The following is a 25,189-nucleotide window of genomic DNA, read 5'->3' as shown; positions in this document are numbered from 1 at the left end:
TCACTCTACTTCTATTTCCTCTGAATGTGCCAGATCTTTCAATAATAAAAAGTTAAAAAACAGGCAAACCTTGATCTCCCTTGTCAACCAAAAAACAAATGAAACCGTTACCTTCCTTATTCCTCAAAACTGAGTCAAGTGAAACTGACTAGGGCTTCATTCAGTGATGTTCAAAGGTGGTATAGTGGAGAGATTTTTTCAAATAACACATGCCTTTCCATACCCAGCCTTCAGAATGGGAGAAAACAATAGCAAACGAAGCAATGGACAATTAATCTCCAAAATATACAAACAACTCCTGCAGCTCAATTCCAGAAAAATAAATGACCCAATCAAAAAATGGGCCAAAGAACTAAACAGACATTTCTCCAAAGAAGACATACAGATGGCTAACACATGAAAAGATGCTCAACATCACTCATTATTAGAGAAATGCAAATCAAAACCACAATGAGATACCATTTCACGCCAGTCAGAATGGCTGCTATCCAAAAGTCTACAAGCAATAAATGCTGGAGAGGGTGTGGAGAAAAGGGAACCCTCTTACACTGTTGGTGGGAATGCAAACTAGTACAGCCACTATGGAGAACAGTGTGGAGATTCCTTAAAAAACTGGAAATAGAACTGCCATATGACCCAACAATCCCACTGCTGGGCATACACACCGAGTAAGCCAGAATTGAAAGAGACACGGGTACCCGAATGTTCATCGCAGCACTGTTTATAATAGCCAGGATATGGAAGCAACCTAGATGTCCATCAGCAGACGAATGGACAAGGAAGCTGTGGTACATATACACAATGGAATATTACTCAGCCATTAAAAAGAATACATCTGAATCAGTTCTATTGAGATGGATGAAACTGGAGCCCATTATACAGAGTGAAGTAAGCCGGAAAGAAAAACACCAATACAGTATACTAATGCATATATATGGAATTTGAAAGATGGTAACGATAACCCTATATGCGAGACAGAAAAAGAGACACAGATGCATAGAACAGTCTTATGGACTCTGTGGGAGAAGGTGAGGGTGGGACGATCTGAGAGAATAGCATTGAAACATGTGTATTATCATATGTGAAACAGAACGCCAGTCCAGGTTTGATGCAAGAGACAAGTGCTCAGGGCTGGGGCAATGGGATGACCCAGAGGGTTGGGATGGGGAGGGAGGAGGGAGGGGGGTTCAGGATGGGGAGGGAGGTGGGAGGGGGGTTCAGGATGGGGAACACATGTAAATCCATGGCTGATTCATGTCAATGTATGGCAAAAACCACTACAATATTGTAAAGTAATTAGCCTCCAACTAAAATAAATAAATAAATTAAAAAAAAAAAGAAAGGGGCGTTTCAGACCAAGGATTTGGTGACCGGGTTACTAGTACATCTACATACAGTGGTTCCTGCTGCAGACCACAGACCAGAACTATCTTCTCCATCCCTGTTGTCAGGGGCAAATAAATGCTAATTCTAAGGGTGATGCTTTGAACATATTTCCTCTATTTTCCCCTTTATCAGAACAACAAGGAGCAAGTTCCACTCCAATTCCCTCCCTGCCCCAAGGAGCTGTGCAGGAGCTTGAGAAGTGTAAACAGGCTGCAGAAGGGAAGGAAACCATGCTTGAGGCAGTTGCTTCCCACAGGAAGCAGTCGCTCAGAGCTCTGGGATGGGGTCAGAAGAGTCTCACATAAATTCATAAATTAAGATATGCTGCCACTGTTTTTTCCAGTGAACTGATACATGATTTATTCTGATATGAATAAGCCTATTTTGAATTCACTAGGTATATCCTGTTAACACGGTAATGAATTCTGGTGTTATTTCTGTAGAGTTGAGTATATATATTCCTCTATCTCCAAAGTGCATGCTGTTTGTTTTTCTCTTTTTAGAAAACTGCCTAGATACCCTTCTTCCAAATTTGCCACATATAATGATGACAATGATGAGGCAATTACCATCAGACTTGGCTTTCTAACCTGAGGTACATTTAATAAGCAAGAACAGCCTTATTTAATACCCAAATGTGATCCACAGGCAAGTTTTCATGACAAATTACCATTTCATTTATAATTTAGCTGGTTAGAAAGTACTAAAGAGCTGTATAATTTTCTTCAAAAGAATCATACCTTTTGATCTTCAATCTCTTGTTCTTTTAGTAGTCGCTCCAGGTCGTCCATATCATTATGGTTAAATAGCTTAATGTCACTTCGTGATGCCTGTAATCCCTTCTGAATAGCAAAGCAGGCAGCTTTATCTCTGCAAGAAAGACAGACCCACCAGATAGGGGTTTAAAGGGTCTTGTCAACATTCTCAGAAAAGGAATGCTTGCTTTTGTAAGTTGACCAACATCCACTTGTTAAACTGAGCAGGGTAAATAGATAAAATATGTTTGAACATTAATACACCATTGTTTGCACTTCACTCTGCAAGTCTTTCCACCTAACTACCATATTGATTCTGTTACAAGAAGCATACTCTTGCCATATTTTGACCTTCGAAAAATCAGCATGCATCTTACTGTATGGATGGCATATTAATTTATTCACAGTAATTTTCTCATTCTGAAAACTAAATGAAACATTGATGTATCTTATCATCAATAACATCTCTGATTTGACTGGTCATCATCTGCCATTACTTTGCCATGAAAATGAATACTGGACTGTTGACTCTACCTAACCCAGGGGAGAATGCTGAGTCATGTAGATTAAACTTCAGTACGATCTCCAAAACTGAGTTATTTGTGGTGAGAGGGTGGAATATATTTTTTAAATTAAGTGTATTATTTAAAAGTTCAAACAAGACTTCTACTTCTGTGGAGAAAGACATTATTAATTTTTCCTATTTTTCTCACTGGGTAAAACCAAAAATCCTGGACATTGTATATAAAACAAATATAAGACACTACTGAAAATAAGAAAAAGCAGACAAGCAAGGGATGTAAGAAATGACATGAAACAAGTTCCTGGTTTTTCCTGATTTGGAACTGATGCAGCAGGCAAACTGGAAATGCCAATAGGCATAGACAATAAAGGTCTGACAGAAGTCTGCTCTCTGTAGCCAAAAGGACAGGAAACAAGGCAGTTCAGCAAATGATAATGTCTATGTGTGTGTTCTTAGTCATTCAATCATGTTCGACTCTTTACAACCCCATGGACTGCAGCCCACCAAGCTCCTCTGTCCATAGGGATTCTTGAGGCAAGAATACTGAAGCAGGTTGCCATGCCCTCCTCCAGGGGATCTTCCCAAACCAGGAATCGAATTCAGGTCACTCACACTGCAGGTGGATTCTTTACCTTCTGAGCCACCAGGGAAGCCCAATAACGTCTCTACTGCAGCCAAATCAAGAACAACCTGGGCCTGTCCCCTCCACATCAGCAAAGGCTCTGGGAGAATGTAGACTCTAGCCCTTGCAAGGCCATAACAAGTCTTCCCAACACCCTCAAGGGAGTTGTCAGAGAAGACAACTAGGACTTGTATGTATCCCTACTGGATAGTAACGAGTGGCTCCCACTGTGAAGACCATGTGGAGAGACCCAACTTCCAACCTTCTTGCATGAGAGGCACTCTCCCCTCTCTATGCTTAGCGTGTGTCAGGGGAGTCTCAGAGAAAAGTAGGACTCTCGTCAACAACCAGCAGAAATGAAAATAACCCCATGTCAGTGTCAATGGAGGCCCAGTGGAGACCCTGGACTTGTACTTCCATCTGGCAGTAATGAGGCAGCAGAGCCCCCTGCCCCTGTTGGAAGACTATCAGAGAAACAATTAGAACATTTAAATAAAGCATAAACTATAATAGCATAATGTGAAAATGTTCAGGTTTTACTTGTCAAACCAAGAACCAAAAAACATCAAACAATGGGAAAAAAAATCAACTAATGCAGGTACTGAGATGACAAAGCTGTCGGGACTATCTGTCAATGACTTCACAGCAGTCACAATGAAAATGCTTCAATAAGTAATTACCAACATGCTTGAAACAAATGAAGAAACAGGAAGTCTCAGCAGAGAGAGGGAAGAAACAAAGAATCCTGTGGAGATGTTAGAATTGAAAAACAAAATAGTCAAGAGAAAAAGCATAGTGGATGAGCTCAAAATCAGAGAGCTAAAAAGACAGAACAGTAGAAATCAAATCAATGTAGATAGCAAAGAGAAAACAGACTACAAAGAAAAGAACAGAGTCTCAGCGACCTGTGAGATTACAATAAAATATGCAACATTCAAATCTGTGGAGTTCCAAAGAAGAGAACCAAATAGGTACTTAAATAATAGCTAAAAAATTCTCAACTTTGGCAAGAGGCTTATACCAACAGATTAAAGAAGTTGAGTGAAATTCTTGCAGGTGAACCCAAACATATAAATGCCAATACAATTTTAGTCAAATTTATGAAAACTAGTGACAAAGAAAAAATTCTTGAAAACAGCACGCAAAAAATGACATCTTACATATAAGAGAAAAGAAATTTGAGTGATAGTACATTTCTCATCATAAACCATGAACACCAGAAAAAAGTATCACAATGTATTTCAAATGCTGAAAGAAAAGACTGGCAACCAAGAATCCAAAACTAGCAAAAATATTCTTTAGTAATGAAGAGAAGCTGACATTCTCAGTTGGACCTTCCCAAATGAATGGCTAGGGAAAGCTCTCCACATAGAAATAATAAATAAATAAAATAAAAGAATTGTACATTCTGATGAAGGAAGAAAGAACAAAGTAAAAAGTATGAACAAACACAGTAGGCTTTTCTTCTCATGAGTTTTCTAAATTATTTTTGGATGGTTAAAGTAAAAATTATAACACTATCTCACGTGGTTCTCAAGATGTTTACAAGAAATACTTAAAACAACTGTATTATAAAAAAAGATAAGTGATTGTATTATATAAACAAGGTGAATAAAAATGAAACTCCCAAAGACATTCAATTAACCCTGAGAAAGGCAGGAAAAAGAAAAAGGAAAGCAAAAAACAGAACAAGTAAGAAACGAAAAATAAAAATTGGCAGATCTAAGCTCTCAGATGTTAGATAGCATTACCAATTCAATGGACATTAATGTGAGCAAACTCCACGAGATAGTGAAGGACAGGCAAGCCGGGCATGCTGCAGTCCATAGGGCTGCAGAGTTGACACAACTTAGCAATCGAACAACAACAAGCTCTCATATACCAATGATTACATTAAATGTAAATGGCTTAAATATACAACTTAAAGACAGAGACTGGCCGAGAGGATTAAACATACTGCCTATAAGAAATTGCCTTCAGATGCAATGAGATAGGTAGGTAGTAAGGGAATATGTATGTATGCTATATACAATAATACAGGCAGTGAATGTATTTATTACATACAATAAATCTACCACACAAACATTCAAAAGGGAAAGCAGATTGCCTGTGTTATTAACTGATAAAGACAACTCTGGAACAAAGAAAATTATCAGAGACAGAGAAAGTCATTCAGTTCAGTTCAGTTGCTTAGTTGTGTCTGACTCTCTGCAACCCCATGGATTGCAGCACGCCAGGCCTCCCTGTCCATCACCAACTCCCGGAGTTTACTCAAACTCACGTCCATTGAGTCGGTGATGCCATCCAACCATCTCATCCTCTGTTGTCCCCTTCTCCTCTTGCCCTCAATCTTTCCCAGCATCAGGGGCTTTTCAAATGAGTCAGTTCTTCCCATCAGGTGGCCAAAGTATTGGAGTTTCAGCTTCAGCATCAGTCCTTCCAATGAACACCCAGGACTGACTTCCTTTAGGATGGACTGGTCGGATCTTCTTGCAGTTCAAAGGACTCTCAAGAGTCTTCTTCAACACCACAGTTCAAAAGCATCAATTCTTCAGCGCTGAACTTTCTTTATAGTCCAACTCTCACAGCCATACATGACTACTGGAAAAACCATAGCTTTGACTAGATGGACTTTTGTTGGCAAAGTAATATCTCTGTTTTTTAATATGCTATCTAGGTTGGTCATAACTTTTCTTCCAAGGAGCAAGCGTCTTTTAATTTCATGGCTGCAGTCACCATCTGCAGTGAAATTTTGGAGCCCCCCAAAATAAAGTCTGTCAATGTTTCCACTGTCTCCCCAACTATTTGCCATGAAGGGATGGGGACCAGATGCCATGATCTTAGTTTTCTGAATGCTGAGTTTTAAGCCAACTTTTTCACTCTCCTCTTTCACTTTCATCAAGAGGCTCTTTAGATCTTCTTCACTTTCTGCCATAAGGGTGGTGTCATCTGCATATCGGAGGTTATTGATATTTCTCCTAGCAATCTTGATTCCAGCTTGTGCTTCATCTAGCCATTTCTCATGATGTACTCTGCATATAAGTTAAACAAGCAGAGTGACAATATACAGCCTGACGTACTCCTTTCCCTAATTGGAACCAGTTTGTCATTCCACGTCCAGTTCTAACTAACTGTTGAGCCATTATATAATAAAAAAGGTTAATTAATCAAGAAAACTTATCCTAAATATGTACCAAATAACAGAGCTTACAAAAGGTAAGAAACAAAAACTGATAAAAATGAAAGAAGAAATAGACCACAACAACAATTTGATAGAACTGTAGTAGCAGTAGTTTGATAGAACTACCAAACAAAATCAGCAAGGATACAGAAGAACTCAATAACACCAATCAGGAAGATTTAATTGTCATTTACAGAATACTCCATTCAGCAGAATATTGTTTTCCTATTTAATGACAGGGCTTCCCTGGGGACTCAGATGGTAAAGAATCTACCTGCGATGCGGGAGACCTGGGTTCAATCCCTGGGTTGGAAAGATCCCCTGGAGGAGGGCATGGCAACCCACTCCAGTATTCTTGCCTGGAGAATCCACATGGACAGAGGAGACCGGCAGGCTACAGTCCATGGCGTCACAAAGAGTCAGACGCGACTGAGCAGCTAAGCACAGCACAGCACATTTAATGATAATGGCAAAATATAATTTTACTCAAAAGGTAAATAAAATTTCATATGGAAATTACTTTTTGTTTCACTAAAACTATGATATGTAGAAATATATCTTAGGAAGACAACATGTAAAACTACCTCTCTCTCTCTGAGTGGATTGTAAGATAGAAGTGGCAAATAAATGTTTTGTGTGGTTTCTTTTGGTTTTAATTTGTATATTATTGACTTTTAACAAATAATGATCAGTGTAACATTTGATCACTGAATACTATCATATGAAAAACTGAAATGCATAAGGAAGGAAATTAATCACATGTCCTAATTAATCATGTGTCCTATCACGGTGTGATGCATTCTCACTGTTGTCCTCATGTGGGCTTTTCTCTGTATTTGCCAGAACATTCTTTTTTAAAGTGACTATGGGACATATTCCAAGAGAGACCACATCACAGGCCACAAAACTAACAAATTTACATTTTCCAGAGGTTTGGAAACTAAACAAAACACTTCTGCATAACCTATGGGTCAAAGGGAGTACTAAGGAAAATAAAATACAAGGAAGTACATGAAAGTGAAAATAAACACATCAAATTCATGGAACACAACTACAGCAGTGATGAGGTAAATTCGTAACACTAACACATTAGAAAAAAAGAAAAGCCTCAAATTAGTAATTGAAGTTCCCACTTCAAGAACCTAGAAAGAGCAAGATCAACTAAAAATGAGGAGACAAGAAATAAACCAGAAATCAGCAGAAATGAAAACAAAAATACACTGTACAAAAAAATCTATGAAACAGAGTTGATTTTTTTTTTTAAAGATCAATAGAATTGACAAATCTCTAGCAAAAATGACAAAAAAAGAGAATAGACAGAAATTACCAGTCAGGAAGGAAATGAGCTTCCAGACATTCGAAGGATAATAAAGGAATACCACATTAGAAGGATAATAAAGGAATACCACAAAGTATGCTATACATACAAATTTGATGATTCAGAAGAAATGGACCAATTCCTTGAAAAACACTAACTACTTCATCTCACTCAATATTTAAATAGCCTTATAAGTACTAAGGAAATCAAATTCATAGTTAAAATACTTCTAAAACAAAACAAAACAAAAAAACTCCAGGCTCAGCTGTTTTTACTGGAGAATTCTAACAGACGCTTATAGAATTTCTCCAGAAAATACTTAAGAGGAAAGAACACTTTCAAATTGACTTCATAAAGTATTATTCTGATGCCAAGACTGCTGCTGCTGCTGCTAAGTCACTTCAGTTGAGTCCGACTCTGTGTGACCCCATAGACGGCAGCCAACCAGGTTCCTCCATCCCTGGGAATTCTCCAGGCAAGAATACTGGAGTGGGTTGTCATTTCCTTCTTCAATGCATGCATGCATGCTAAAGTGCTTCAGTCGTGTCCGACTCTGTGTGACCCCATGGACAGCAGCCCACCAGGCTCCTCTGTTCACAGGATTCTCCAGGCAAGGATACTGGAGTGGGTTGCTGTTTCCTTCTCCGACGCCAAGACTAACAAAGTCTAAAAACAGTTAAGTATGGCTAGTCATCAAGGAAATATAAACTAAAACCACAATGAGATATCTTTATACACCTATAGAATGGCTAAAACAAAAAATAGTGACAACACCAAATGCTGCTGAGGATGTCGGAGAAACTAGATCGCTTATATACTGTTGACAGAAATGTGAAATAATATAGCCACTCTAGAAAAGTTTGGCAATTTCTTAAAAAATGAAATGTGTAACACTGCATGACCAGCAACTGCACTCTTTGGTCTACATTCCAAAGAAATAAAAACTTAAGCTCAGAAAAACCTGTACATGAATATTTATTGCATCTTTACTTGTAATAGCCCCAAACTAAAAACAACTCTGATGTCCTTAAGAGGTGAATGGTTCAACAAACTTTGGTGTATCCATACCACAGAATGTGGCTCAGCAATCAAAAGGAACAAACTCCTGTTTTATACAACAACTCTGGAGCATCTCTGGAGAATTCATTCAAAATGAAAAAAGGCAATCCTCAGATATTACCTACTATATGATTACATTTGTACAGCAATCTTGAAATGATGAAATTACAGAAATGGGCGAAGAGAGTAGTGGCTGCCAGAGGTTAAAGAGAAAGCAGGGTAGAAGGGACATGGGTGTGACAACACCAGGGATTATCTTGACTTCATCGGTGTCTACATTACAGTTTGAAATTGTATTACAGTTTTGCAAGAGGTGACCTTTGGGGAAGACTAGGTAAAGGGTCCAGAAAATCTCTGTATTTCTTACAGGTGTACGTAAATCCCCAATTATATCAACATAAAGCATTTCATTAGAAAAGGGTACATATAGTAACAGAAAGATAAAGTAACAAGGAAAGACTTAAGTATATGAACAACCACAGCTCTGAGATCTGTAGGCAAAGCATTATCATGGCTTACTACAAAAGAAGGAAAATAAAACCTCGGGCATATTGCCTATGCCTAATGAATTTATCAAAAACCATTCATTAAACCATTTACTAAATACCATTTTTACCCCCAGTGTTCCTACCTTCAAACAGATTTCAGGTGGAATATTTAAAATTATGTACAAGAAAATAATTAAGTTGTCTAATGACGTACTAGAAATTTAAGTTCTAAGACACCAAGCATAAGACTTGAAAGTGAATTTAGACTAGGTTTCCCAGCAACTAAACCAAAGGACAATATAGTATTTATTATCTGACAAAGGAAGCATACAAGTTCAACTGTTAACTGTAAGCTTTTTCTGGACTTTAAACTCAAAAAGGAATTTATGGGGCAGTACTTGTACAAAGTAATACTGGATGACATTATAGTTGTAACTATGCTTTATTAAAAATCTAGTCCCTAGTCGGGGACTTTCTTAACTTTCCAGGAGCAAACATACATGGGCACTGGATGTGTGGTATTGCTGTTCACCACAGATGGGAGGAGCAGAGTGAGGGCTGGCATAGCCCAGGCAGCAGGTTATAGGCAGCGTCAAAAGTACCTGCTGCTAGCCCAAGCCTCTGTTATCTTCTGTGTAGATTATTAAATAACTTTTAATTTTAGGTCTCAGACTGACTTTTGCTTTCTCTTTAATACTATAGCCAGAATTTGATTTTGTCACGCTTCACTTAATAGCTTCCATTGTTCATAAAGATAGAGACACAAGTCCTTATTATGAGTCCCCAACTCATGACTTCAGTATTCTAAACAAGCCATGGAGCAAGATCAGCAGAGATCAGGAGTTGCAGCGAGGGTGCTGACAAGTGGAGTGACTTTAGCAGGGAGTGTGAGTAAGTTATGATCACAGACTCACAAGGACACCATGCTGTCAGGAGCTGCACAGGGAAGGCAGAGGACTGGCTCCTTCCTGCCGAAGTTTGACCTTCTCAATGTTAAAAAACAACAACAATATTTTAGGTAGATGATCTCGAACAGAGGCATTCTCTGCGGAGGCCAATATTATTTCCAAAGGAATTTTGATGAGAAATGTAGGTAAAGGTTACTTACACAAACACAATGTCCCCTCTCTTAGAGTAAGCAGGAATAGCACTGGCTATAGTGGCAAATCCATATGAGTATATTATGGCTTCTTCTGTCTTCATAAATTTTGCCAGGCGGTCTTCTAAATCCAAGTGCACATCTAGTTCAAGAGTAAAAGTTAAACGGTTAAAAGGTCTTTTAACTCTTTTTCTTTGACTAAAGAAGAAAGAAAATAAGATAGGCAGTTTAGTTATTAATAGTCACCTTGTGGTCAAATGTAATTGTTTTTAGTTACAAGTTATACAACCTACTAAGATAATTCCAGGTCCAAACTATTTCTATACTCTGTGAACTGAGTCAGCTATTCAGTTCAGTTCAGTCGCTCAGTCGTGTCCGACTCTTTGCGACCCCATGAATTGCAGCACGCCAGGCCTCTCTGTCCATCACCAACTCCCGGAGTCTACCCAAACCCATGTTCATCGAGTCGGTGATGCCATCCAACCATCTCGTCCTCTGTCGTCCCCTTCTCCTCCCGCCTCCAATCCTAGCCAGCATTAGGGTCTTTTCCAGTAAGTCAACCCTTCGCATGAGGTGCCCAAAGCATTGGAGTTTCAGCTGCAACATCAGACATTCCAATGAACACCCAGGATTGATCTCTTTTAGGATGGATTGATTGGATCTCCTTGCAGTCCAAGGGACTCTCAAGAGTCTTCTCCAACACCACAGCTCAAAAGCATGAATTCTGCGGTGCTCAGCTTTCTTCACTGTCCAACTCTCACATCCATACATGACCACTGGAAAAACCATAGCCTTGACTAGACGGACTTTTGTTGGCAAAGTAATGTCTCTGCTTTTAAATATGCTATCTAGGTTGGCCATAACCTTCCTTCCAAGGAGTAAGTGTCTTTTAATTTCATGGCTGCAGTCACCATCAGCAGTGATTCTGGAGCCCAAAAAATAAAGTCTGACACTGTTTCCCCATCTATTTCCCATGGAGTGATGGGACCAGATGCCATGATCTTAGTTTTCTGAACGTTGAGCATTAAGCCAACTTTTTCACTCTCCTCCTTCACCTTCATCAAGAGGCTCTTTAGTTCTTCTTCACTCTCTGCCATAAGGGTGGTGTCATCCGCATATCTGAGGTTATTGATATTTCTCCCGGCAATCTTGATTCCAGCTTGTGTTTCTTCCAGCCCAGCGTTTCTCATGATGTACTCTGCATAGAAGTTAAATAAGCAGGGTGACAATATACAGCCTTGACGTACTCCTTTTCCTATTTGGAACCAGTCTGTTGTTCCATGTCCAGTGCTAACTGTTGCTTCCTGACCTGCATACAGGTTTCTCAAGAGACAGGTCAGATGGTCTGGTATTCCCATCTCTTTCAGAATTTTCCACAGTTTATTGTGATCCACACAGTCAAAGGCTTTGGCATAGTCAATAAAGCAGAAATAGATGTTTTTCTGGAACTCTCCTGCTTTTTCGATGATCCAGCGGATGTTGGCAATTTGATCTCTGGTTCCTCTACCTTCTCTAAAACCAGCTTGAACATCTGGAAGTTCACGGTTCACATATTGCTGAAGCCTGGCTTGGAGAGTTTTGAGCATTATTTTACTAGCATGTGAGATGAGTGCAATTGTGTGGTAGTTTGAGCATTCTTTGGCATTGCCTTTCTTTGGGATTGGAATGAAAACTGACCTTTTCCAGTCCTGTAGCCACTGCTGAATTTTCCAAATTTGCTGGCATATCGAGTGCAGCACTTTCACAGCATCACCTTTGAGGATTTGAAATAGCTCAACTGGAATTCCATCACCTCCACTAGCTTTGTTCGTAGTGATGCTTTCTAAGGCCCACTTGACTTCACATTCCAGGATGTCTGGCTCTAGGTGAGTGATCACACCATCGTGATTATCTGGGTCGTGAAGATCTTTTTTGTACAGTTCTTCTGTGTATTCTTGCCATCTCTTCTTAATATCTTCTGCTTCTGTTAGGTCCATACCATTTCTGTCCTTTATTGAGCCTATCTTTGCATGAAATGTTCCCTTGGTATCTCTAATTTCCTTGAAGAGGTCTCTAGTCTTTCCCATTCTGTTGTTTTCCTCTATTTCTTTGCACTGATCGCTGAGGAAGGCTTTCTTATCTCTCCTTGCTATTCTTTGGAACTCTGCATTCAGATGGGAATATCTTTCCTTTTTCTCCTTTGCTTTTTGCTTCTCTTCTCTTCCCAGCTATCTGTAAGGCCTCCTCAGACAGCCATTTTGCTTTTTTGCATTTCTTTTCCATGGGGATTTTCTTGATCCCTGTCTCCTGTACAATGTCATGAACCTCTGTCCATAGTTCATCAGGCACTCTATCAGGTCTAGTCCCTTAAATCTATTTGTCACTTCCACTGTATACTCATAAGGGATTTGATCTAGGTCATACCTGAATGGTCTAGTGGTTTTCCCTACTTTCTTCAATTTAAGTCTGAATTTGGCAATAAGGAGTTCATGATCTGAGCCATAGTCTGCTCCTGGTCTTGTTTTTGCTGACTGTATAGAGCTTCTCCATCTTTTGCTGCAAAGAATATAATCAATCTGATTTCGGTGTTGACCATCTGGTGATGTCCACGTGTAGAGTCTTCTCTTGTGTTGTTGGAATAGGGTGTTTGCTATTACCAGTGCGTTCTCGTGGCAAAACTCTATTAGCCTTTGCCCTGCTTCATTCTGTACTCCAAGGCCAAACTTGCCTGTTAGGCCAGGTGTTTCTTGACTTCCTACTTTTGCATTCCAGTCCCCTATAATGAAAAGGACATCTTTTTTGGGTGTTAGTTCTAGGAGGTCTTGTAGGTCTTCAAAGAACCGTTCAACTTCAGCTTCTTCAGCGTTAATGGTCAGCTATTCATTTGTCCATAAATATGTGACTGAGATGGCTCTGACTCTGGGTTTTGGTTTCATATCACTCTAGCAGTAAGAATTCAAGGCCCTGTCACTTTGTCTGCTTTAACTTCTCTCAATCAACAATGCTGACGTATTATCAATGTACAACGTTAATTTATTAATGCCTTTTTGCATTTCAGCAGACGTGACCAAACCAGGCATTAAGACAACTGTCAACCAGCTTTTAAAAGGAAAAGAAAGAAAAGAGCGAAGTAGTTAAAAAGAACTCCACACACTCTGCATTGAGAGGGAGACTTTCTCAACTATGGTGGTCAATCCGCTGACAGTTTGTGTCAGCATTTATTGGTGGCACCTGCCATCACACTGTAGGACTGAGTTTCTGTCTGAATTTTCTTCTTAAGAGTACTGATTAATTCAAATGTAGAGTACAAAGAGAAATATGGTCCTTTTATGGAAGCAGCTTAGGAAGAATGTTGATATAATTAGAGGGATAAATTGTAATTATTAAACTGTTTTTTTTCTTCTCTCTTACATCTTGGTTCCATATAGCCTTTCACCTTCCCAGGCCCTCGGATGAAAAGACCAGCAATATCTGGAATAAACAGTATACTGACTGGCTTGGAACTGGAAAACTTTTAGGTGTCTTGAAGCATTACCCAAGAGCAGAAAAAATTTTTTAACTTCCTTTAGCTCTTTTAATTACAGCAGAACCCAAGCCTGGAGAACTAGATCAGCATTTTACCCATGCCCTGTGCAAGGAGAACTCAGAAGCCGATATAGGGAAGATGCAGCCAGGCCCCTCTAGCCTTGTAGTTTCAAGAGAAAGAGAAGGAGCTCAGAGGAGTCAAGGCAGACTCTCAGACAGAGCCAGAGCATGTCCACTGAGAGGAACTCGGAAGTGTAGGCAGTGGCAGAGGACCTAGGTGTTCTCCAGTAAGGGGTGGCGAAGAAGGCTGGTGGCCCAGCAGAACCCTCCCTTCAGCCTAGATGTAGAGGACCTATAGGTGGGAGCATCACACCAAGAGATCCCTTCAGCATCAGCCTTCCCGCAGGTATGCCCCTCCCCACCAGAGGCATTCCTGGTGAGAAAGGGGAGAGGGAAGAGACCTGAAGGATTCAGATACACAAAAGAAACAACTGAATCCAGCTTAACAAAGCTAGACTCTGAGTGGACTAAATATTTCCACAGTAAGGGACAGGGACCTAGTTAATTATAAAGCTTCCATCACCTTCCAGGGAGGGGTAAGTTCAGTAATAGGACTAAACCACTTTTTAGAACATTTGACTAAAGTGTCTAAACTCTGTAAAACCACTTACTGATATATCAGAGGCAAGCTAATCTTATTGTGATGCCTTTTAATTAATAAGAGACAAAACTGAGAATTATAAAAGATACAACTTCACAAAGGACTACAGTTTAAAAAGGAGATGAGGGCTGTCTAACAATCTCAGTTAATTCAATTGTTAATTAAACATTTAGTAAGTATCACATAAAGATACTTGATAAGCACTGGGTCAGGGAGAAATACAGGGTTTCTGCCACTTGACAAAGTGAGACAGCTAAGAGAGGCATCCGGCAGTTCTCAATGGAAAACTCTGAGCCTATAGGGCAGACAAAAGACTAAGCTGTGCCTTGGGTCTCCTGGTCTGAAGCATTTGGGCCCCTTCTACACTCAGAACTGCAACACCTCCATAGTGACTTCTGACTAAAGGCAGAGGTCCCTCAATCATGAACTGAAAGCTGCAGGGGTGGGAGCCAGTCATTGAGCAAGAGATGAGACAACACAGAGGGTCCAAACTAAATCCCAATTTGATGGCTAGAGAGGTACAGTGAGGAATTAGAAAATTTAGCAGCAATATCCGAAAAATAAAATAAATCAAAGTCTACTTCATTCGTAGACTTCTTAAAGGATGATACAGAATCGTGAAAATGAACTATTTATCCCATTCTAATCAAGCAATGATAAAAAAAAAATCTAGGCATGCTTCTGCCCATTTATAAGTTTAAAAGTATACCAATATAGCCTGAAAGTGAAAGTCACTCAGCAGTGTCTGACTCTCTGCAACCCCATGGACTATAGTCCATGGAATTCTCCAGGCCAGAATACTGGAGTGGGTAGCCTTTCCCTTCTCCAGAAGATCTTTCCAACCCATGGATAGAACCCAGGTCTCCTGCATTGCAGGCAGATTCTTTACCAGCTGAGCCACAGGGGAAGCCCAACAATACTGGAGTGGGTAGCCTATCCGTTCTCCAGCAGATCTTTCTGATGTATGAATCGAACTGGGCTCTCTTGCATTGGGGTAGATTCTTTACCAACTGAGCTATCAGGGAAGCACTCCCACACAGCCTATTACATAAAAAATACATGAAATATCACTTGATTTCCATTACCAATCAAATAGTTATTTTTATAGAACTGATACTTTAACTAGATCAATATTAAATAAACATGAGATTTCACAATAACAAGGTCTAGAAGGATGCATCCCGGTTGATCGAAATGGTACCAAAGGAGTGCTTAGCTTTTCAAGCATCAAACCTGTGACAGCAACACCACCAAGTCTTAAAGACTTGATTTTGCTCCTGCCTGCCCACCCTTCTATAAGATATGTTGCCAGGGAAAGGTTTCAGGCAAAAATCTGACAAGAACAAGGAAAGCAGAAAAGCACCAGACAACCAGCTTCCTCCACGCAGCTGAGCACAGGCCATGTCTCAGGTGTGTCTTCCTTTTCCTCTTTGTTAGTGCCCTCTGAGCACCTTCCCTACAGGAAGACCCCCACCACTCCGCTGCCTCTCATTTCTGATCAGATGAGAGGACAGGTCCCATGTAGAAGGCCTCCTTCAAATTAAAATGCTGTCTCTAAACCGGGAATTATCTATGGCAAATCTCAACAATTTAGGTAGCAGAAGTACAACCCAAGTCACAGTGAAATGCTTTCATTCATTATCTCCACTTCAAAAAGAAAAAACATGCTGTGGATACAAACTAACTTTCTGCCAACCACAAAAAGGGATTTAAAATCATTCTGTAGATCTAAATGATTCTCTTCATTGAATAGCAATAAAACAAATATAAATAAAACAAACACATCTTGGCTCTGCTTTAGCAGTTTAGAGTTAGCAACTCAGTTGATAAAAAAACTATGTTAATACTCTCATCACACATACTCATAACCATTGTTATGTCATTACCATGAAGTGGGAAGAATTTCTCTACAGTAAGTCAATGATTTACTGGTTCTTGTCTAGTCCCAGAAGCTTAAATAAGACAGGCCTTTTCTCCTCCTAACTAAAACCACCGGGCTTTAGCTGATGTCAGCCTTGCAAAGCAGGTTTTGTGACAGGTGAACAAGGATAGCTGTGTAACTTCTTTTTATGTATGATACTACTCTGCAGTGAAGAAATTCTCAACAAAAGGGCAGGGGAGGCAGCAAACAGAAAAAACTGCCAGGGCACGTTCTTTGTCTCTGGATGTCTATCTTCTGTGTGTATGATCCACTTCAACAATTAGATTCACAGATTTGAATGCAGCATTCTTTAATTCACTGCTAGGAACCAATATGGCAGACAAGAGGCTATGGCAAGAGGTGACCAGAAGGCCTCTGTGTCGTCTCAGCACTTGCTGCCCTTTCTGGCACTTGCTCCCTCACCAAAACATAACAGATGGGAGGCAAGGCTAGGGCAGGATGCCCCACACCAAGCACAGAGCCTGGCCATGGTGGTCATCACAGGGGCTCAGATCTGGGCTCCCTCACTGCCAGCTGTGAACCCCAGACAGGCCTAAAACTGTTCTGTCCCTCTCAGGTCCTTCCTCTGTCAAATGGCAACAGGTGTACCTGCCTGAAAGGACTGTTAGAAGAACCGCAAGAGTTAATGCTCATAAACACTCAGAATAACGCCTGGCATGGAAAAAGCAGGATGCTGTGTGTTTGTTCAACTAAATTAATATTTGTAGAATAAAAGAAAATGTTTTCTTCTTTTACAAGGAAATATCAGATATGTTATCTTCTAATGAAGCTATCCAAATCCTGGACATCCAAATATAAGGACTATCTTATATTAAAGCCACTTGGTTCAATTTCCTATTTATCAGAATAAAAGAAGGTATTATGGTTAAGTTCTAGTTTGCTGTTCAGAGGAAAAGCCATAAAATTGCCAACTTTAAAACAGTTTAAAAACAATCTACTATATTTTCTCTTATAATCTCCATATTTTTATGTTACATACTTTTTTTAAATACTTGAGACTTGGATAATTTTTCTTAAAAGTACAAATATCACATATGTACTCATTAGAACACAAATTACACTGCTGAATGTTTTCCAGAATGCTTTCGCATGCAATATTTTTTCACAAACAGTATCTTACGTGATTCTTACCAAAATGTTCTAAGTTGTACAAAGATCATTCCCTGCCTACACTGAGAAAACTACAATCCCATGACTGGTAGAAGGAAGTGGCAGATCTAGGAATTTTATGACCAAATGCTTTTCCTACTAAAACATGCAGTCAGGATCCTACAACAGAAAAAAAATATCTTTAAAATAAACAAATGAACAGTTCTTTACTATTGACTCTAAAACACAATTAAATGTCACTATCTCTTACCATAAAACCCTGCCAGTAACTGTCTTTTGATTTAGTTTAAGACCATAGAGCCAAGCATGTATTATATATGCAAGGCAGATCCCATCCCTGAGGAATAAACAAATAAATGAGATCTGAATGCATTACAAACAAAATAAAAAGGTTTAACAAGAGCAGTTATCAAAGGCACTGGGACTGCATTAGCCTTAGAGAAACGGAAGGCTCCACAACTTGATAAAACCATTTGATTGATTCTAAAATACACATTAAAACAATAAGATGAGAAGGTGGAAAAACCTCTTATTCACATGGTCCTTTACTATATAAGACAACTCGCTGGGCCTTTAGGAGGCAGGAGAACATTTAGCCTAAGAAACTAGAATAATTTTAATTCAATTCTCAATTTTCTTTTTTCTGTGTTAATCATCTACTATCACCTAATTTTACTATCAAACAATAAGCAGAAAATGTTTTAATAAGGAAATTTACTTTTCCAATAAGTGATTTTCATTCATTATTTGAAATGTTGAGAAAAGAGCTAAAACAGGCAACATTTTCTTCACTGAAAATAGATGCCTGAGTGATCCTTCCAGCAAAAAATACAAAATTAAAAGCAACCTTTTGCTGGGCCAGGGAAAGAGATCCTAGTCTCACAAATGCACAAGCTACTAAAATTAAAGGAAAGTAGTCTTCACTTCTGCTTTAATGCTCAGTGCAAAGAGTTAATGTACCCTAAATATTTAGAATAATACAACTGTAGAGGGTATTTGAGAGATTTAAAATATAGCCTTAGCAGATCTCAAGTAGCTTCCCTGATCTTACCTACACTGAAATTTCAAGGTAATGTAACACAACTACAATAATTTAAGTGATTGGTTCCAGAATAAGGAAAAACATAGAAAATATCCTATTGAAAAACCAAAAAGTAAAAATACATGCAATATACATATAAACAAAGGAAAAAAGATGATAAGCAAGCATGGGTAACTGCTGAAAAGGAACAAAGCAAGTTAATAGGAAGGATGATATACTCAGAAAACACTACACGTTACTCCAGGGTGTAGGTTTGGTGTCTTATTACAAAACCATCACACTGCAAACTAACCGTCAATCTTTGTCGAGATACCACAGTCTGTTTGAAACTTGAACGACAATAGGGTAAGAATGATACGTGTGAGTGGGTGTGTGTTGTCATTTAGTCATGTCCAGCTCTTTGAGACTCCATGGACTGCAGCCCACCAGGCTCCTCTGTCCATGAGATTTTCCAGGCAAGAATACTGGAATGGGTTGCCATTTCCTAGTCCATGGGATCTTCCTGACTCAGGATCGAACCCACACCTCTTGCATCTCCTGCACTGGCAGGCAGATTCTTTACCACTGTGCCTGCCACCTGGGAAGCCCAAGAAAGACACAGTGACAAATAAAGTAGTTCACAGAAGAGCTGATAACACATCTATGTGTTTATTACATTCAGACATATGAGAGATTAAATTTAAAGCAAACTCAAACAGCATACTACATGTATACGGTATGCTATCATTTTTGTAAAACTGGGGTGAAAAAGTATGGAAGTGGTTTGCACGCACTGAAAAAGAGTCTCTGGAAGAATTAACAAGAAACTACTGACAGCAGCTGTCTTTTCTGGGAGGCAGAATGACAGTGGGTGGAAGACTTCACTATCTTTTTAAACCTTTTTGAGATTTATATCATGGACTGAATTATTCAATCAAGAAAGTTAATTTAGGGTTTTATGAAAAGTGAAATAAGTCAGACAGAGAAAGACAAATACCATATGATCTCACTTATATGTGGACTTGAAAAAACCAAACAAACTACAATGAAAACAGACTCATAGATACAGAGAAGAAATATGTGGCTGCCAAACGGAAAGGGGATGAGGAGTGGGGAGAATTAGGTACAGGGGATTAAGAGGTACAAACGTCCTGTTATAAAATAAATAAGCAGTAGGGATGTAATATACAGCATAGGGTATATGGCCAATAATATTGTAATAACTTTGGGGACAGATGTTTGCTAGACTTATCATGGTGATCATTTTATTATGTATGCAAATGTAAAATCACTATACACTTGAAACTAACATATTTTTTGTCAACTATATTGCAATTTAAAAATTAATCTAAAAATCATTAAAGACCCCCCACACACACAAATCTGGAAGTACACAGCATCCTATTATGCATATTTCAGGTGATTCAAATGAAAAATTGACTGGGCGATTACAACAACGTATTTCCACAGTTCTGGGAAAACTGGACTTAAAGATTCGAAACTTTTTTTTCCACTAAATTTTACAATAAATCTCTTATTGGTCTTCTCAGATAACTCTCGAGCAAGAGTCAAGGCCACACGGGCAAATAAAATCTGCTAGAAAGAGAGCATTTTAAGAAAGCAAATTCTTTACCCCAGCAAGCAGATCATGGAAAGAAAGGCTTATTGATCAGATTATAACAAATAAACCTGTAAAAAAAAAAAAAAGTGTCTTTTCTAGTTTTCTAATTCTTATCAAGGAAATAATACCCTACCAATAAAATGCAGGCAAACAACTCATGTTTGCATTAGGCTAGACGAAAGAGGGAGGCTCTGATCTAAGCTCTTTTAAAGTCTTTGATCTTCCTATTACAACTGTAAATCAGGAAACTTGTTTTCTAGTTTTAGGGTTGAAATTAATTAGCAGTGTGACCATGAGGAAGTCACTTAACCTCTCTGAGCTTTCTAGTTCTCTTCTGAATAGCTGGGAGGCAGGAATACAAGATTTTAAAGATCCTGTCCAGCTGCAGGATTCTTGGACACCAACTCCCATCATCTGTTTCCAATACAAATAATTCAACCACTAAACTAGCTAAGGGATAAAGAAAGGTGCTCCCTTAAATAAAAACATCTTAACTGCAGAAGTGAAGAAAAAACACAGACCAAGAAATGAAAATGAGCAGGGAAGACAAAAGAGACTTCCTTCCCTGGCCCCTTTCCCCACTCTCTGACATTTCATAAACCACAATGTTGTTTCCAGTAGCATACTCACTTGAACAATTAAATAACATTTCTGAAATTTCCAGAGGCAAATAACAATATACATTTAACAAAAACCACCATAAAATTCCAAGGTCTTCTTTGATGACTCTGATTTAGGGAGTTTACTGTGTTTGAAATCACACTCATCCTAACGTAGTTAATCCATTCCCAGGTCATCCACACGTAAGGAAATCAATGATCCTTCATCTTCATTCCAGAAAGGAAAGGGCTATGCAGTTGATCACTGCCCCCCTTACCCACAATCTGTTCTCACCTTGTTCCTGGCATGTGTGGTGGCTGCCCAGCTAGGGCAACTTCCCAGTCCCTCTGCTGGAGGCATGATCCGGGTTATGTTTTCACCAATGAAATGTGGGCAGAATGATGAGCAATACCACCTGCCCACCCAAACGGGTACAGCAGCCCTGCACTCCTGCTCCCCCATACTCATCATTTGGCTACAGCCATGCAAACAAGGAAGGTGCCCTTATTAGACCAACAGCAACAATACAGGGAAGATTTGGGTTCCTGTACAACTATAAAGAGCACAGCCACTCAAACCAGATGCTTCCCATTACAAATGTCATGCACAGCAGACAGTCTCCTCACACCACTGTCTCTCAGGGCAAACTCAACAAGAGCTCAGTCTTCGACCTACTGAGACAGTGCGCCTTAGGTACCCATGGCCCTTTGACACAAGGGACAGTCAGCCTAAGATCAACACGTCTCCCACCAATGGTTTCAAACACAAAATCTTTTAGAAAGTTCACCTGCTTATTACCACACTAATTAAGGATACCTTTTCCAAGGAGTTTTGAAATCAGATTGTATCTTAATTGTTGAAAGCAGTAGTCTAAAAAATATGACAGAAAACATACCAAATGTGCCATAAAATCCTCTAGGTCCACAAGTTCCCACACCATACTTCTTTAGAGATGCCAAAGCTGCTGCCTTCATGGAAAAAAAATATATATTGTAATAATTTATCTTTAAGAATTCAAAAATGAAATTTCCTGTTTTTTAACCCACAGAGCTCCCCAGTCGCCTGGTTTTTCCTCCTTTATAAGAACTAAGACAATTCTGACAGGATATAAAGAAAGGAGGGATGGAAAGACTTAGGCATATGACTAAGAACATGGAAAAGTTATATTAGCTTGATCATTAAAACCTGGTAGTTAGTAGCTCAGTCGTGTCCGACTCGTTGTGATCCCATGAACTGTAGCCTACCAGGCTCCTCGGTCCACAGGATTTTCCAGGCAAGCGTACTGGAGTGGGTTGCCATTTCCTTCTCCAGGGGACCTTCCCGACCCAGGGATCAAACCCACGTCTCCCGTATTGTAGGCAGACGCTTTATCGTCTGAAAACCTGTTTAACTCAATGCATTCGCACTTTTTGGCATTTTGAGCATAAGTTTTACCTCAAAGTTCATGGACATGAACTTGTGCAAACTTTGGGAAATGGTGAGGGGCAGGGAGGCCTGGTGTGCTACAGTCCAAAGGGTTGCAAAGAGTCAGACATAACTGGGCGACTGAACAACTTTCCTCAAAAAATGTTTACTGGCCCACAATCCCAAAAGGAGATGAAGCAATTTCCTGGACACATCTCCAACTATTACCGGGTTTGGTTCATATAGTTCTCTGGCTGTCACCTAACACTAAACCACATTAGGACACTCCTGCCTCCCTTTGTTGAAAACTAGGTTACAGCTCTGTCAAGAAATAATGATAAACAATTACATAGACCTTTCAGATATTCTGCATTTGTCTCTTATTTTATGCCCAGTTGCTTAAGTCAGCCATGTTTTCTGTCCACTTCAGCATATGTGCTACCTACCTTGAGCCTAGGATTATCCAACAATCCAAGAAAATTGAATGAAGCAAAGTTTATACATTCTTTTCCATTCACCACAATGTTATGGCTTGGAGGGCTGGGGAAAGAGACAAGAGTGGTATACATCAGAAGTCATTCATGTTGCAGGACACACATTATTATACTGTCTCAGAGAGGGAACGGGACAGGACACATAAATGTCATTCTACTCTATTTGCATACTCCTATCTCTCTTTTTATTCTTAAAAAGTGAAATTAGAAAGTAGTATATTAAAAATCAGATACTTGGTCATTAATTCTACTCTTAATAGGCCCCTCTATACTACTTAAATAAAAAAAAGGTGAGCTAGAATTTCAAGATTTTGGATAGATGAATGGCAAACCTTTGCTTTTTTTTTAAACTCACTTAAGTTGCTAAATAAAGTACCTCAGGAAAATATAGAAACATCAAGATCAAAGGCATGAAGAGGCAGAGCGAGTCACAATCTTACAAACAAGCAGTTCAAAAATACATGTTATCTACAGGAAGCCACCACAAGAATAAGTGAGCTATGGCCCCCATTTCTAAAGTTAATGCTGAAATGCTATTTAAAAGGAATTTCCCACCCCTCCACAAAGCGGTAAAGTAAGAGTGCCCAGTTGCATAGAGCATGGATCTGAGTTCAGCTGAACAGGAGACGGGCTCTTACTCAACAACCTATTGTCCTCTGCTGACAAGTACTCAAGCTACAAGTCATGCTTTAAAAATATGGGCCAAACTATGGGACATGAGCTATTAAAGGGTGTGTTAATGGATCACAGCCAGCTTATTTCACCTAAAGGAAATCGTAAGAATAGAATGGAATAGAAATGTACCACACAGGGCCAGGGAAAGGACAGTGGCACGGAACTGATGCTGTTTCACAAACTCACTGCTCTGTAAAATGTACTGCGGCCAGAAAAGATTAGGGAACACCACTCTCACCAGTATATCTTAACAGAACTGGTTTTCTATGAGAAAAATAATGAAAAATGCTGGGAAACCAGGGAAGGAAAAGAATGACTACTAGAAGTGAATTAACAAAAGCAGATGAACTCATACAAGACTCAGTGAAAAGAACAGTTGTAGAGTCAGTCAGGCAGATTCTGTCTGCATTGTGGCTACTGACAGCTTCAGAAACTCAGGGATATTACTTGGCCTCCATGAGCCTAAGTTTCTTCATCTATAAAGTGGGGTGAGAACCTATGGCTCAACTTGTCATTATAAAAAGTGCTCATTAACTGTTTTCTTCTTTCTTCTCTATGGCTTCAAAGGCTTTTTCTCTTTCAAATCATCTGCTATGATTCTAAATCCACTATGTCACTTGTTTTCCCAATTCCCAGGACTTTAGTTTCACAAAACTAAAGTTTCATAAAATTTCCTGAGGTGGTGGAGCTGGCACCCACAAAAACATGAAAAACCAAAATATCCATGTAGACAAAGACTGCACACAAAATCTCAAACATTCCAGAACAGAGGGCAGAATCAGTAATATGAAAGGACCCACTCACTGATCTTAAGAGAGCCTCCCAGAGAGGCAGGAGGCAAATGGGACTTAATATGGGGACAGAGATACTGGCAGCAGTCATTTTTGGGAGATCATCATATATGGCAACACTGGTACTGATAAGTGCCATTTTGGAATTCTCACTCTAGCTTATTAGCACTAAAACTGAACTCTGTCTACCAGCCAGTCAGCACTAGTACTGGGAAATGCCAGGCCAAAGGACCAGATGGGCAGAGACATAGTCCCACGTACTAGCAGGCAGGCTGTCATAAGACCCCATGAGCTGCAGGAACCCCAAGACTAACCCTGCCCACCAACACTAGGTAAACACTAGCTCTGGGGCTCCTGGCCTTCAGTCAGCTACTTTGTAACCTGTGCCCACCCACCAGTGGGTTGGCACCAGGACTGGGACTCCACTAGCCATGTGCCCAGCTGTGCAGGATCTGGACATGCCCATCAGGGGCCAACAACTTCTGCACCACTTCTGTGGCAACCAACTAGACTAAGGACTAGCCATGGCTACCAAGTATCCATAGGAGTCAGTCCGCTGAAACAGACTCACTTAGCATACACAGGGCATGCTCAGAACATGTAGCTCTGGTGACCAGATGGAAGTATGCTGTTGCAAGTTTAAAGCAATACAAGAGCATCTCAAGAAACAAAAAATCTCTCAAATAAATGACAACCTTACACTTAAAGGAGCTAGAAAAAGAACACGCAAACTCTGAAGTTAGTAGAAGGAATAAAATGTCACACACAAAAAATTACAGAAATTTCACACAAAAAGGACATTACAGACCAGTATCATTGATGAACACAGATGCAAAAATCCTCAACAAAATATCAGCAAGCTGAATTAAACAATACATTAAAAGTATCATACACCATGATCAAGTGAAATTTATCCCAAGGATGCAAGGATGGCT

General features: G+C 39.6%; 1 protein-coding gene across 8 annotated transcripts in view; it reads right to left on the bottom strand.

Annotated features, from left to right (window-relative positions):
- SPTLC1 (serine palmitoyltransferase long chain base subunit 1) overlaps nucleotides 1–25,189 on the bottom strand; it is an 88,437-nt gene that overhangs the window by 46,621 nt on the left and 16,627 nt on the right. For 7 of the 8 annotated variants that reach the window (XR_014063560.1, XR_014063554.1, XR_014063548.1 and 4 more), the window contains exons 4-7: nucleotides 22,741–22,834; nucleotides 21,786–21,858; nucleotides 10,441–10,573; nucleotides 2,127–2,256 (exon numbers count right to left, since the gene is read on the bottom strand). Coding sequence is in view for 2 of the 8 variants with exons in the window: in XM_081524366.1 (XP_081380492.1) it covers nucleotides 2,127–2,256; nucleotides 10,441–10,573; nucleotides 21,786–21,858; nucleotides 22,741–22,834 (430 nt within the window). In the remaining 6 variants the exon portion in view is untranslated. Of the gene's footprint in view, nucleotides 1–2,126; nucleotides 2,257–7,718; nucleotides 8,270–8,405; nucleotides 10,574–21,785; nucleotides 21,859–22,740; nucleotides 22,835–25,189 lie in introns of those variants that run through there. The other variant, XR_014063588.1, reaches the window with a different exon arrangement.

Source organism: Giraffa tippelskirchi, chromosome 1 (genome assembly GCF_054371585.1).
Source record: "Giraffa tippelskirchi isolate mGirTip1 chromosome 1, T2T-mGirTip1v1.2.pri, whole genome shotgun sequence".
NCBI classification, from domain to species: domain Eukaryota; kingdom Metazoa; phylum Chordata; class Mammalia; order Artiodactyla; family Giraffidae; genus Giraffa; species Giraffa tippelskirchi.
The sequence above is the reverse complement of the archived record's forward strand: the minus strand, read 5'-3'. Positions and strand labels throughout refer to the sequence as shown.